Genomic DNA, 15,164 nt, shown 5'->3' with positions numbered 1-15,164 from the left:
CCTCCCCCGGGCCCGGAGCCCCTCCCCGCGCGCTTCCCCTCTGGTCTCCCTCCCCTCCCCTCCCTCCCTTCCCCTCCCTTCCCTGCCTGCCTGGCCCAGCCTCCTCCGCCTCCTGCGCCCACAGCCTCCGCCAGCGCCGAGCCCCCCGGACCGGAGCCGGAGCGCGGCCAGGGGCGCCGCCGGGCCCTCCCCAGCGCGCTGACAGCGGGCGCCGGGTCCCCGCCCCGTCCCCGCCGGCGGGACACACCCCCGCCCCCTCCGCGCCGCCAGTTCCCGCCGGACCCACCGGGCGGCGGAGCGCGGGCGGCGGGCGAGCCGAGCGCGGCGGCGGCGGCGGCGGCGGGAGCGCAGGGAGCGGGCAGGCCCTCGGGGACCGCCGGGGCGCCGGAGCCCGCGCGCCCTCGGGGACCCGCAGCGCCCGGGGCCGTACCTGCAGCGCCGGGGGCCGGGGCGGCGGCGGCGGCCCGGACGCAGGGGGGACGGGTGGCCGCAGGCACTCGGGGAGCAGGAGGAGCCGGAGCCCGGGCGGCCGGGATGAGAAGGTGACGCCGCCGGGGGGCGCCACTCGCTTTGTGGGGGAAGATGCTCGCCTACTGCGTGCAGGACGCCACCGTGGTGGACGTGGAGAAGCGGAGGAACCCCTCCAAGCACTATGTGAGTACTGCCCCCCCCCCCCAACGCCTCTGCCCGGGGGATGGGGGGATGGCCAGGGACCCCCGGCTGGCCCCCGGTCCCCCGCTGCGCGTCCCGGAGCCGAGGGCGCACAGGCAGCCCGGCCGCGGAGTTTGGTGTGCAGGGCCGCGGTCTCCAGGGCGGCTCTCCCAGCCGCCCCTCCTCGTGCCTCCCCCAGCCCCGCGTTTTCTTTTTTTGGCGTTGGAGTTGGCCCGCGGTGCCCCGGTCTGTTACCGCGGCTGTGAAGTCCTCCCCCCGCCCGAGCGGTGGTGGCTGGTGGGGGGAACGGTCCTCAGATCCTCGCTGGGAAGCCCCACTGGGAAGGAGCGTCTCCCCGGCCCTCCCGGGGGGCTGGGGACCCCTGTGCACGCAGCCCGAGGCCGGCCCTGGGGGAGGAAACCACGCGCTTGCACCCCTCTACCTTCCCCCCACGTTCGCCCCGGTCTCTGCCTCCCCCCAGGCCCGGGTTGGGGTCAGAGGGAAGCCGCCGCGCGCCCCCTGTCCCACCTCCATCCACCCTCCCCGCCCCGAGCTTGGATTTCTTCCTTCGTGAAGTCCTTGTGTCCGTAGGTGCGAGGAGAAGGGTGGCTTTCCCCTTTTATCCCTCCTCTGGACGTGACCCTTGACTGGGTTCATTTCCTCTCCCAAGGGATGCTCTCCGGCTCCAGACACCAGGAGGAGGCTGTTTGCTGTGGTTTCCGAGGAACGGCTGCCCCTCCCCCTTCCTCCCCCCCCCCCCCAACTTAATGAGGAAGGGCTAAGGTGATGGAGCCCAGCTTGGGAGTCTGGGTGACACGGCTTCTTTGATCTCAGCCAGGCCTGGCGTCCCATCCTTTGCACCTTAGGATGCGAGCCTGGCATCCTTGTCGCCTGGGGACGCCCGGCCCCAGCAGCCTGAGCTCCCGCACCTGAGACAGAAGAAGCAGGCAGCCGGGCATCCCAAGCAGAAGGACTGCATCTTATTTTCAAATGAGACACTTAGAGGGGCATTCAGACTGCCCAAAGCCTTAATTTTAACAATTAGAACAGGCTGTTGGTTGCTGCCCTAGACTGCACGCTGATTCCTCTGAAATGCCTTTTATTTCCCTGTTGGAAGGGAACTGGGGTTTATGCTAATGTTAGCCTCAGGGGGCTGTTTCTGCCTTTATGGCCAACAGCTCTGAACTTTGGGTTTCGTGTAGGAGCCACGTTCGCTGGGCTCCTGTTGGGGAAGAGGTGGACTTTGGGGGCTGGTTCCTGACTAGACAGAGAGGTGGGTGCCTGTGGGGGGACATTTCTGGGCGTGGCCATAGAGTTGGTTCTTTTGCTTTCTTAGGCTCAGCAAACGACTCCCCCTGCTTTTCAAGAAAGCTCTTTTTTGGAGGACTTGGGTCACCCAGTGGCCATCCCATTCCAGGGATAGATGTCCGTGTACACATCCCAGCGCTTAGTGTCGTCAGCCTCCCTCATTTTTTCCCTCAGATGTTACAGGCTAAGTTTTGGGAGTTCTTTTTTCTACTCTCCAGTGAAGGTCGGCACTGCTTTCTGCAGATTTGCACTCTCTACTCCGAGGCCCCATACAGGTGCTTTTCCAACTCTGGATTTTAGGTAAAACATCAACTCCTACTAATCTGACAAATGATGTCCATCGTTATCGATGTAGGACATACTGGCGACCGGCCGGAAGGGTTGCTACAGTGACCAGGGAGGGATCCACTGCCCAGAGTTTAAAGGCAGTTCAGTGCGAGGGCCCTGAGCAACTTTGGGTAAGTTACTTAAATTCTGTGGGCCTCAGTTTCCTCGCTTTTAAAGCGAGGGCAATAATGGTCTACTTCATAGGGTTGCTGGGAGAATTAAATGAGATCATCCATGCAAAGCACTTAGCCCAGTTCTTGGCACATAAGAAGCAGTCATTAAATGGTAGCTTATTTTTGGTGAGATTCTGACTAAGAAAGCACTTTTGAAAACCAGCTATTAATGGTCTGGCAAAAAAAGGGAGAAAGATTTTTGGTTTTAAGATTGATAATAACTTGTTTTATGTGAGAAATACAAAAGAAGTCTTGTCCAAATCCCTTGAAATGATCCTTTCCTCCCTTTTTACAGACAAACTGTTTCCCAGGACATCTCTGCTTCCCATGCTAAAAACCGACATTATGTTTGGGGCAGGGGATGAGGTCACTGAACAGATGGGGTCCTGCAGAGCCATGAACTAGCGTTGTGGAAAACAGTTCAGGAGAAAGTGTTACATGTATGACATGGCGGAGCTGGCAGGGACCGACCCCAGGATTCCTCTGGCTCAACCCCCGTCTTTTTACAGATGAGGAAACTGAGAGCCAGAAGGAGTCAAGTCCCTTGCCACTTAGCTAGTCCCAGCACCGGGGTCTGACTGGCCTCTGGCCTGTGGGGTGGGTTTCGTCCATTGAAGTGTCCCACATTTAGTTGGGGCTGACCGGGAAGACAAATATCTGGTGGTAACAAGAGATTCCCTAACGCATTTGGGGCAGACACATAGCATAGTGTCTAAGGGGAGGGTGCCCAGTAATAGAAAGTGTAGGTGGGGTCCACCACAGCAGGAGGAGCAGGTTGGGGTGCCTGGGGACTGTGTCTCTGAAGTTTAGAATCTCTCGGCCCTGGCACGGTGGACACCACACACTGGAAGGTGCAGTGTTCTGGGTAAGGCAGTCCGGTGTGGGCAGCTGGCAGGACACACTGTGTCTAACTCGCCTATATTCTGGAAGCCCCTGCCCCGGAGAAGCGTGCCTTCTTCCCCCCTGTCCTCCATGATGGTGAAGTCTCGAGTTTGTGTTTTGGCAAATTGCAGAGCAGAGCGATTTTCTGAGATGTGCATAGTAGCAGCTGGAGGGAGCCGAGGAGAAGCCTGGGGTCCAAGCAGGAGGGCTCTGCTGGCTCCAGATGCTGGGAACACAATGCAGAAGTTCGCTCAGGACATCCAGCAAAGGGCGTGCTCTTCCCTGAGAATGAGGGGGAGCTGTGGGGACTGCCGAGGGTCTTGTGCTTTGGGTCTGTTTATGAAAGGCGGGCATGTGGCCTCCATCGTCTGGATAATGCCGTCAGTCCCTGGCTTCCTTCCTCTCTGCCCAGCCTCTGCTTGGGGTGGGGTCAGGGGAGGGTGGGCAGCTGCTGCTTAGGCCAGGCCCCCTGGCTTGGCGTTGGGCTCCTCTCATAGCTTATAAGAGTTGCCACGGGGGAGACCTTAGGTAACCTGGCTCTGGCCCAGACCACTTGTGTTTAAAATGGCCCTGATGATGCCAGGTGCAAACTGCAGATGTCTTCCTTTGCAGGTTTTCCAGGTCCACAGAATTCTTTGCGCTCATGTATGTGCAGGTGTATGTCAGGACATGTGGAGGTGGAGAGAAGCTTGTTTACCTAAAACAAACAAGACGCTATTTGTTAGGATGTGGGAGGCGCTGTGCTTTCACTGTCATTTCCTTTCCTGATTGTTTAATTCAGACAAATGCCAGGCATGGATGTTCTGAGCCTCTAACAGGACTCTTTAGGGAATGCCAATAACAGCAGTGTCAGCATTTACCGTTCCCGGCGCCAGACACTTCACATGCATGATTTCATGTGATTCCTACCGTCCATTGCCTGTAACCCCACACGGGCTTGGTTCTTTGATGCCTTTATACAGATGGGTTAAGTGAGTCGTGGAGAAGTTAGAGATTGCTCAGGGTCTCTTAGTTCAGACAGATCTGGGTAAACTCAGGTCACTTCACCTCCAAAGGAGGAAATGACCCAAACACGGGGCCCTTCTCTCCTCTGGAGTCTGGCTTTGGAGAGCAGCCTCCGGCCCGCACAGCAGTGAGAGGGCAGTGCAGGACTGCCTCCCTGGGCGGGACATCCCTCGTGCTGGGGCAGGAGGTCACTGCGAGGCACGGGGCGTGGACCAAATCCGGGGTGACCTGAGTTGATAAGTGAAAGATTGACCCTGTGGAAGTAAGTTGTTCTCCTGTGTGTTTAGATTATTACAGGTTTTTGCTTGGACCTGGGAGCTACATTTTTAGGAATTGGCCCCAGACCTGTTCATTTCTCAGCCCTTCAGTTTTTCTCTAAGTTCTTGGACTGTGGGTCCAGCCCACGGGATAAAGGATGTGCAGCTGCAGCATGAAAAGGATCTTCTCAGGCCCTGTTCTGTTAGGACAGTGGTCAGCAAACTGTGGCTCGCGAGCCGTGGTTTGCCTCTCTGTTGACTAATGGGTTTGCCGACCACTGCGTTAGGGAATGAGTGGTGTTGGGCAGATCAGGGTTTGAATCCAGCCTCTGGCTCTTCCTAGCCACACGACCTGGGGCCAGCCACTCTGGGCTGCCGCTTCCTCACCTGTACCCTCACAGAGCTTTGGGGAAGTTGACCTGAGATGATCTGGGGTAAAGCTTCCGCCATGGTGAGCGCTGAGCAGACCCTCGTTTCCCTCTGTTGTTCCCGATCACCAAAACAATGAAGTGCATGTGGGACCTGATAGGTGAAGCTGGGAGAAAAGGAAAGACTGAGGCGAAAAAGAAGGCCCAGCTGTTCATAGTCCAATGGGAAACTGGGCTACATGCCCCGTGGAAAACACCCAACATGCAAGAGAAACACATAAGCAAGGAGCAGCTGTTCAGACCTGGATGGCTTCCTGGAGCTGATCTAGGGATGGCTTCCTGGTGAGTTGGGAAGGAGCATGGGTTGTGGGGTTCGGAAGGGGACTGGTAGCGGGGTGCTCCAGGGAAAGGCAAGGTCAAACAGGATCTTAGCCCAAGGTCAGCGCCACACGTGGGTTAGCCCTCTTGCCTGCTTTCTCTCTCTCACTCATGAGACTAGTTCCTTCTCCTTCTCCAAGGAGGGAAATGATCTAGGGGTGATTCACATGTATGACAAGGCTCCCTGCTTATGAACAGACAACCACATCCTTCACGACCGTTGGAATGGGGCGCACAACCAGCCATTTATCATCGCCCTTTTTAGAGCTGAGTGAGGTTTTGGGGGTTGGGGAGAGGGCAAGTCAGGATTGGAATCACTGTGTGTGGTGGCAGGCGAACGGGAAGAGAAGGGAAAAGTAAACGCATTTGATGTCATCGGAGACTAGAACCAGCTCCAGAAATATAAGTGCCAACTGCTGCATTTTTCCAAAGAGTATTCCGGGCCTGGCGTGGGTTAATGGCCAGGGGAGGCTCTGAATTAGAGGAGCGTTGTTAGGGCTTCTGATTTGGGGTTTGCACAGCAGTCCCTTGGAAATTGCCTTCTAATTTCCTCAGCCTGAGTCACCGACCAGGCTATTTCTTGGCCAGAAAGAGTCCAAGAGGCAACTTTGTTCTCTTTCGCCTCTTGATTAAACTGAATAAAACAAATAGTAGCATCATACACACGGTAGTTACACTTACTCTTCTTGAGTTCTGAGAATCCAGGAAAGGGATAATGGATTAGGACAGGGATCCAGGGAACAGGAAGGGCAAGGGGTGTGTGTGGGAAATGAGGAGGAGATTCTGGCTCTGGAACTAGGTTCGGAGCCAAAGCCAGAGGTTTACTCTGCTCTGGCAATTGCCAAAAATAATGGAAGCGTCCCATAGGGTAACTAGTGTTTCAGGGGATGGATTCCCAGGGCTGCGTGTGATTTCTTGCCGTTGCTGTCGTTAGTGGAGTCAGTCATAGGAAGGAAGGCAGGTGAATGGAGAGAGAGGTCAGGGGCCCGGACAGGAGGACAGGAAGGCAGGCGGGTGAGCCACCAGAAGGCCCCTCTCATGCACCCGAGTAACCTCCAGGCAAGTTACCACATCAGCAAAGGTGCTGAGCAGAGCCCAGCGAGGGTAAGATGCAGAGTGAGGAGAGAAGGGCACCATTTATTTATTTATTTATTTATTTATATTATTATTTAAAATATATTTTATTGATTTTCTTATAGAGAGAAGGGAGAGGGATAGAGAGTTAGAAAAATCGATCAGCTGCCTCCTGCACAACTCCCATTGGGAATGTGCCCACAACCGAGGTACATGCCCTTGACTGGAATTAAACCTGGGACCCTTCAGTCCGCAGGCTGACGCTCTGTTCATTGAGCCAAACCAGTCAGGCGAGAAGGGCACCTTTTAGAGGGGGTCTTATTGGAACTGTGTAACAATCACATGCGGGAGGTATGGGTTTTATTTCCACTTTACTGCTGCGGCAATTGAGGCCCAGAGATCGAATGGGACTCTCACTCAGAGGAGTTCAGCACAGCTGGGATCCTCACTCCGGTCTCTGACACCCACGTCTGTGAACTCGTCGCTTTCTGCCCTGTTAGAGCTGGGTCAGGGAGAGAGGGGCGAGGAAATGCCCGAGGAGCCCAGGCAGCACCCCCTGAGATGATGGGAACCCGGAAGTCTGTGTTGTCGAAGAGCACCCAGGCCCTCGTGTCCCTGGGCTGGAACCCAGTCTCCACCGTTTACTGCAAGGGCCCCAGTGCATGTTACTTATACTAGGTGTACCCGTTAGTGATGGCGGGTTTTGTAATCAAAGAGAACACGATAATTTCAAGAGAAACAGCAGAAATGCTTTATTCAAAGGCATGTCCATCTCCCCCATCTTTCAGGTAATTTGTGGGTACCGTCCCAATAGAACTTTTCTTGTTTTGAGTCAAACCATTCAGAGACCCAGTTGTCCACTTCTTTGTACGTTTTGAAGCGCTGCTCAGAAAGTGTGGGTGCCATCGATCGGAACAAGTGGTAATCTGAAGGAGCAAGGTCTGGTGAATACAGTGGGAGGGTTAATACTTCCCAGGCAAGATCTTTTAACGTGTCTTTAACTGGTTTTGAAGTGTGTGATGGTGCGTCATCATGAAGCAAAATTACTTTGCCGTGTCTTCTGGCCCACTCTAATCGTTTTACAGTCAAACCGTGGTTCAAGTTGATTATTTGTTGTTGGTAGTGATCAGTATTAATGATTTCACTGGTTTTAGAAGCTCATAATACACCACAGCTTTCTGATCCCACCAAACGCAGAGCATTGTCTTCTTTCTGAAGTGATTTGGCCTTGCAGTCGATGTTGATGGTTGACCTGGATCAACCCATGATTTTGGGATTCTCAAAATAAATCCACTTTTCATCACCAGTCACAATTCCATGCAAAAAAGACTTTCTTTCGTGCTGTTGAAGCAAGATTTTACTGATGACTTTTAGTTTTCCATTTGTCTTTCGTTCAATTGATGTGGCACCCATTTTCCTTCCTTTAAAATCTTTCCCATTGCTTGTAAACAATCAGAAATGGTTTGCTGAGCAATGTTTAATCTTTCTGCAAGTTGTTTTTGAGTTTGACACGCATCTTCATCCAATAATGCTTGCAATTGTTGGTCTTCAAACTTTTTCGGTTGACCTGGATGTTCTTTGTCTTTCACATAGAAACATCATGTTTAAAGTGTTTAAACCAGTGTTCACAAGTTTAAGCATGTTCACATAAGCTTCCTGAAGTATACGATAACTTTCAGCAGCACTTTTCTTCAAAATAAAGTAATGAATTAAAACTTTCCACAAATGTTCTTTTTTTTTTTTGGCACGAAATTTGACATTTTTAAGCATAAAAATATCTATGATGTTAACATCTTCAGCAAATTTGACATTTGAAGTTTTGAAGCTTGCTGTCAATACAACAAAATAGCAAACATATCAAATCGCATATATATCAACTATGTGTAACTCCATCTATTGAAAAAAATTACGCATTATTAACTGGTATACCTAGTATCTCTGTGCCTCAGTTTCCTTATCTGTAAAAAAACAAACAAAACAAAAAATGAAGGGGAAATAGAACCTCACTCAGGGTTGTGGTGAAGGTAAAGTGAATTAATAAGCGTGACGAGTTTAGAACAGTACATAGTACATATTAAGCACGCATAGGTGTTTGCCATGGTAATGGTTACGTTCAGAAGAGGGAAGATGGGCTAGAGAAAGCAGGCTAGATGGGCCTTGAGGAGTCATTAGGATGTGGATGGTGAAGAGGAGGATTTAGGGGAGAAAAAGATGGGGAGGGAATTCCAAGAAAGGGAAAAGCAGGGGTGGGTCACACCAGGAAAGTACGGGCAGAACCCACGTGGGGAGAAGGATGAAGCAGAAGGTCAGGCTAGCTTCTGAGAACCTCTTACGAGCTGAGGGAATTCAGTTTATTGTGCAGACACCTCTGAACCTTCCTTTTCTCCCACGGATTGCGGGGGGAGGGGAGCTGATGGTCATGGTGGGGTCCTCCTGGTGGGTTCCGCAGCTGGCTCTAGAGCTGTCCCTGCAGCCATGGCTGGAACAGAGCTGGGCAAGAACTAGAACCTTTTCCTAGTTCTGCGATGGGGACTCTAGTTGGCAGGCCAGAGCCCAGGCCCTCTCTGTTTATAGTTCTTACTCTGAGGGGTCAGGCTGCCTCATAAAAGTTGATTGTACCCCAGAGGTCTTGCAGAGGGAGGGTGGAGGAGGAGGAGGAGGAGGAGGAGGAGGAGAGGGAGTGGCAAGGAGTGAGGCATGGCTGCTTTGGGCCTCACCAATGGAGGGCCTGGTTGGCAGGGCCCGATGCAGCCGCAGGATGTCACAGTGGAGTGTTTTCCATCCACATTCCCAGACACGGCTGGCCCCTGCAGCAGCCCAGGGCAAGAGAGAGGAAACCTGGTCCTTGAAGGGTCTGGGGGCTGATACTAAACAGCTTTCTGGGGGCCCAGGATGTCTTTGAAGTCTCCGTGTTACCTGAAACAGCCCTGCCAATGTTGCCTTCTCCTTCAGTATCTCTCTGAACTTGTTTTACTTTCAAGCACAATGCTTCAGCTACCCCTGCAGGTATTTAACCTCCACCACCCTTCTGTATATTCCAGGAAGCCTGATTCTTTAGGGAAAACTTAATAATAAAAAGAACAGCAGTTGCCCTGGCTGTGTAGCTCAGTTGGTTAGAGCAGTGGTCAGCAAACTTCGGCTCTCGAGCCACACAGTTTGCCGCTCTGATGACTAATACAATGAGTTTGCCGACCACTGACTTAGACTCTTGATTCCAATAATTACAGGCTGTTGTTCCTTGTGATTAAGCCCCTATCCCAGTGGCCAGCAAACTCATTAGTCAACAGAGCGGCAAACTGTGGCTGGTGAGCCACATGTGGTTTGCGAGCCGCAGTTTGCCGATCACTGGGTTAGAGCATCGACCTGATATGCCAAGGTTGTGGGTTCGATCCCCAGTCAGGGCACATATAAGAATCAACCAATGGCCGAAACCGGTTTGGCTCAATGGATAGAGCGTCGGCTTGGGGACTGAAGGGTCCCGGGTTCGATTCCGGTCAAGGGCATGTACCTTGGTTGCAGGCATATCCCCAGTAGGGGGTGTGCAAGAGGCAGCTGATCGATGACTCTCTCTCATCTATGTTTCTAACTCTATCTCTCTCCCTTCCTTTCTGTAAAAAATCAATAAAAAATATTTAAAAAAAAAAGAATCAACCAATGAATGCATGAATAAGTGGAACACCAATTCTCTCTCTTTCTCTTCCCCCTCCTTCCTCTCTCTCTTAAGAAAAGCTAACATTTCTGAATGCTTTCTTCATGCTAAGAGCTTCATGGAACCATTCAAAACTGCCCCGAAGCGTGTATTTACTGCTGGCATCCATACTGTACAGACCAGGACACAGAGACCCACAGAGCTTAAATGAATTGCCAAACACCACGCAGCCAATAAGCTGCATGTAAAGAGGGGCCTGCCCTGTCCCCGCAGAGACCTCACAGCCCCTTTAATGCTGGATACACTGGACCCCAAGGAAATGCCATCTGAGGCCTGGCTGGTTGGCTTGTCAAGCCATGAAACCTTCCACCTGTCACTTTCCCCATCTAGATCTCCGTTCGCCCATCTAGAAAACGGGCCGAGGGCTTCCTTTCTGTGCTGCCTTACAGGGGGAGGGTGGCTATGAAAGATACTTTGGAAAGTGCTGAGCCCAGAGGAAATAGCTGTGTGAAGGGTTCCTGGGTCCTTCAGTCTGGTTTCTTTTCTTTTCTTTTTTCTTTTTTTTTTTTTTTTACAATATTTTAAAAATCTTCACCCAATAATTTATTTACTTATTTATTTTACAGAGTAAGGGATTGGGGGGGGGGGAGAAGGAAGAGAGAGAGAAAGAGAGAGAGAAACATTGATCAATTGTCTCCTATGCACACACTGACCAGGGATTAAACCTGCAACCTAGGTATGTGCCCTGATTGGGAATAGAATCTACACCATCTGGTATATGGGACGATGTTCCAACCCACTGAGCCACCTGGCCAGGCCACAGTCTGGTTTCTGAAGCATTTGGGGAAGGGGTTGCTTTACACACAGGAGCTGTCCCCCTGAGAAGCCTTGCAGCCAGGGCTGACTCAGGATCGCTGTAGGCCTTCCGTGAAGGTGGCTTCCAGAAAATTCCACCTTAGGAATTACACTCTGCATCTTTCCAAGCCTATCGTTTTTTTGTGATGGGAGGAGACAGAGCTATTTCCAGTCCCTTCTCTCCCTGACGCTACCTGAGGGGAGGAAGTGACGTCCCGGTGGCTGCGTTAGCAGAGGGGAAACAGCTGTGCTTTCTGCCCCTCCACAGGGCTGCTTTCTCTGGCCCTTTTCTGTCATTTCCTTAGGCTGGCGAGGAAGCCGGGGTGGGGGGAGGAGCATGGTGGGGTCGGGGCAGAACCCCTTCCTTTGTGTCCGTGCAGCCTAAATTGTGACCTGCCTCTGGGATCTCTGGATTGTGAACTGAACTGGCAGGAAACGATCACTCTCACCAGATCTCTTATCAAGAGTCGGGGGTATTCCCTGATGCCGGTAGCCTACCAGGTGGGGGTAAGGGATTTCGTGGGTGTGAGTGGGTCTGTACTTTCACCCATCACTGAGTGGGCCCGGGAATGTTCTCATTCAAGGTCATTAAGGTGACTTTGACCTTTTTTCATGAGCACCATCCTCACCCAGCTACCACATACTGCATTCCTGTTTTGTGCCAGATTATTTATAATCTCTGATCTCGACATAGCCTTGGAGGTATGCATTTTAACCCCATTTTACTCATACGGAGACTGAGGTTCAGACAGTTTAGGGTGCATTGTTGGTCAAGTACAAAGCAGGTATGTTCCCCCCTCGCTGTCATCCGCCCTCCCCCTCCCGCACCCAGCCTGTGCCTGTTTCACACTGTCTCTGTACCTTATACCCTTGGTCCCTCTCCAGGTCTGCTCTGGTGCAGGGTGGAGGTGGGGGGGAGGGGGGGCTTCTGCCTGCCCCACACGCTGTCCTCCTGCTGGATAATGTTCTTTGTGGAAAAAGCCCGCTGTGCTGCTTTCGCCCACCGAAGAGTTCTGAGCGTGAAGGGGTTGTCCCAGGCGTTTGAAGTGGCTGCTTTGTAAACGCTTTCATGGTAGGCCCCATCCCGACCCAGCTTATTCCGTTTCCTGATGGCCCAGGCCCAGAGGGCTATTTTAAGGGACTTGCCTGTGTGGGAGAATTTCTTTGTAACAACAGAGAGGGAGGCCTGGCTGGCCTGGCATGGTGCTGGCAGTGGGGCTCTGAGAAAGAGAGAGAGAGAGAGAGAGAGAGAGAGAGAGAGAGAGAGAGAGAGAGAGAGAGAGAGAGAGAGATTGATTCTGCCCCCTGGGCTGGAATTGACTCAGGAGCTCTCAGCACTGGGCCTGGCCCCTGGAAGGGACCCGTCCCTTATCAGTGAGGGCAGGTGGCTGCCCAGGGTTTTCTGGAGCGCTAAGCCCTAGTGGATTGGCAAACGGATCCTTTTCTCACAGAGTTAATAAGGTCTATAGTAGAACAATGTCTGAAGTTGAGTTTAAGCCAGGATTGTTCCTATGAGTCATCACTCACTGGCACCCCAATAAAGCAGCCTCATTCTCCTGTGATTGCCGACGCGGCAGCTCCGGGCAGGGGGCGTGGGGACTGAGTCAGGGGATGTGAGTGGAACCTCCCCGGTAGGTGCAGGCACCAGGGCAGGGCTTCCCATCCACTGTCCCCTCTGATCCCCACAGCAGCCGTAGCCCACTGTCCCTGTTTCGTACACAAGGAAACCAAGGCTCAGAGAGGGGCAGCATCTTGCCTTCTGTCACACAGCAATCAATGTCGAGAGCCAGGGTTTGAACCTAGATCTCTGCAGCAATGAAGCCTGTGCTGGGGATTGGATGGATTGCCCCCCATCTCCCCATTTGCTGAGGTTGGAGATTCTCTTTTCCCCCTGCCTCCAGCTGAAAGCATCCGCACATGTCAGACTGGCTGTGCCTTCTCTACTCTCTCTGCACTATCAGACTCTGGCCTCTGTGTCTGTATTTCCTCCTCTGCTGAGGGCAGCCGTGGGGGTCACAGCCCTGGTTAGTGGCTCTGCAGGGGCAGAGAATGCTGAGAGCACTGCCCTGGGCTTACAGAGGGGAGGGGACTCAGAGGGAGTGTGCAGGGGGCCTTCCCTCGGGAGTATTAGATGGCTTTATCTCAGGGGCTAGGAAGCGCACCGTGTGTGTGTGTGTGTGTGTGTGTGTGTGTGTGTGTGTGTGTTTCCAGATAAAACTTCAAGGGTCTGGATTAAACCTCAGTTCATCTGCCTACTCTGACCTTCCCTTCAGGCCCTTCCATTAGCATGTGATGTGGTTGGAGCTGGTGGGAGCGATAAGATATCAAACCTCTCTTACTGAGAATGGACCCTTGGCAACGTCTGGCCTCTATTTTGGGATTTGAATTCTTATTGCCTTTGAATTCTTGTCTAGAGCCTATATACATACATATATATATATATATATATATATATATATATATATATATATATATATAGTACTTTCAGAGAGGAAGAGAGAATATGAGAGAGAGAGAGAAACATCAATAATGAGAAGGAATCATTGATCAGCTGCCTCCTGCATGCTCTACACTGGGGGTCGAGCCCACAACCTTAACCTGGGCATGTGCCCTGACCAGAATCAAACTGTGACCTCCTGGTTCGTAGGTTGATGCTCAGCCACTGAGTCATGCTGCATAGATAGGAACTCCAGGACCCCAAACACAGTGCGCGTGCGTGTTAGGGAATGTCACTAAGCGAACGCTGGTTTTGGACCTGCGTGTGCAGGCACCGTGCTGGGAGCAGCTCCCCCAGCTGGGCGCCAGAGGGTGGGGAGCTGCAAAGGCTGCAGCCCCAGCTTTTCATCTTTACCACCCCTCCCCCACACCGGCAGAAGGTCCGGATCACCTGGGTCCTTCATCAGTGGAATAAATCCATGAATGAACGCTATTGTAGCCCTTTCCTCCTATCCCATTCCTATTTATTTTTAAAAGAACCACATCTTTTAACTTACAGTTATGGAAATTGGCTTTTTGAAATTAAAAAAAAATATATACATACATATATATATATATATTCCCATAGATAGAATATTGTAAATGGTGTTAAAATTCTCAGGTCAGTCCACCAAAACCTTTCTCATCCATTGAGGAGATGGAATTATAGCGCCAAGGACCAGATGTCTCTACCACATGGGCTAGTCCGGGAAACTCAGCTCTATGTGTAATATTCAGGAGAACTGTCTTCCGGTGTTCACAGTGAGCAGGAACCTTGCAGGCCAAGGGATGGTGGTGGTAATAATAACAGGCTGTCTGGCCAGCATGGCTCAGGGGTTGAGCATCAGCCTATGAACCAGGAGGTCATGGTTCGATTCCTGGTCAGGGCACTTGCCAGGGTTTCGGGCTCTCCAGTGTGGGGCGTGCAGGAGGAAGCCAATCAATGATTTTCTCTCACTTCTCTCCCTTTCTCTCTGAAATCAATGGGGGGTTGGGTGGGGGAGAGGTTTGGTAAGGGGAAGGAGGGCATTCAACTGGGGGTAGGGGAGGCTGGGGGAAGGTCAATGGGGGGGGAAAAGGAGATATATGTACTATTATGTGTAATACTTAGTTTAAACAATAACATTAAGAAAAAATATATATATTTAAAAATAATAATAGCAGCACTAATTATCTGTCAGCCACTCTTCTAAGCACTTTATTCATTTAATCCTTAAAATAGCCCTGTGGAAAAAGCACTGTTACCGTCTTTCCTGAAGGGAAAACGGAGCCACACAGAGAAGTTAATTGCTAGCTAGGGGGAGGGGGTCAGGGCCAGGCAGTGGGTCTCGGTCCTTCAGGAGCCCTGGGCTTCCCGGCCTCCGGGGGATCCTGCGACCAGCCCTGCCATAGTCCAGGCTGGCCGTTTGCAGGCCTTACGTGCGGGACCCTGGCCACTGGGTGTCCATCACAAGTGTCAGAGTCAGGGGACCGGGCCGGCCGGGGCAGGGTGGCAGACAGGAGCAGCCCTTCTTTGTCCCTGTGGCAGGAAAAACCATTTGTTCCTGGAACCCGACACCACAGGGGGTGGGTGGGCTGTGTCCGTTGTCTTCCTAGGCCATTTACAAATCCTGCACATGGGGCCGGGCCGGGCTGGGGTGGGGGGCGGGGGACAGTGTGTTTGTTGGCCGGGCCCAGATTAGAGTGTCTGGCAAGATGTCTCTGACACCTAGACCATTCAGCTCTCAGCAAAAGCACAGCAGGTGGCCGGGGCTGTTGCTTT

The 15,164-nt window shown here is 52.4% G+C and overlaps 1 protein-coding gene across 2 annotated transcripts in view; it reads left to right on the top strand.

The window, feature by feature from the left end:
* Positions 1 to 211: 211 nt before the first annotated feature.
* The window catches only part of SH3PXD2A (SH3 and PX domains 2A), a 216,100-nt gene continuing 201,147 nt past the window's right edge, over positions 212 to 15,164 (top strand). The window contains exon 1 of one of the 2 annotated variants that reach the window (XM_036438926.2): positions 212 to 654. In XM_036438926.2, the coding sequence (XP_036294819.1) occupies positions 583 to 654 (72 nt within the window). In that variant the 5' untranslated portion in view covers positions 212 to 582. The remainder of the gene's footprint in view (positions 655 to 15,164) is intronic. The other variant, XM_036438924.2, reaches the window with a different exon arrangement.

This window comes from Pipistrellus kuhlii, unplaced genomic scaffold (genome assembly GCF_014108245.1).
Source record: "Pipistrellus kuhlii isolate mPipKuh1 unplaced genomic scaffold, mPipKuh1.p scaffold_m20_p_15, whole genome shotgun sequence".
Lineage (NCBI taxonomy): Eukaryota > Metazoa > Chordata > Mammalia > Chiroptera > Vespertilionidae > Pipistrellus > Pipistrellus kuhlii.
Note: the sequence above shows the minus strand (reverse complement) of the source record. Positions and strands in the feature narration are given on the sequence as shown.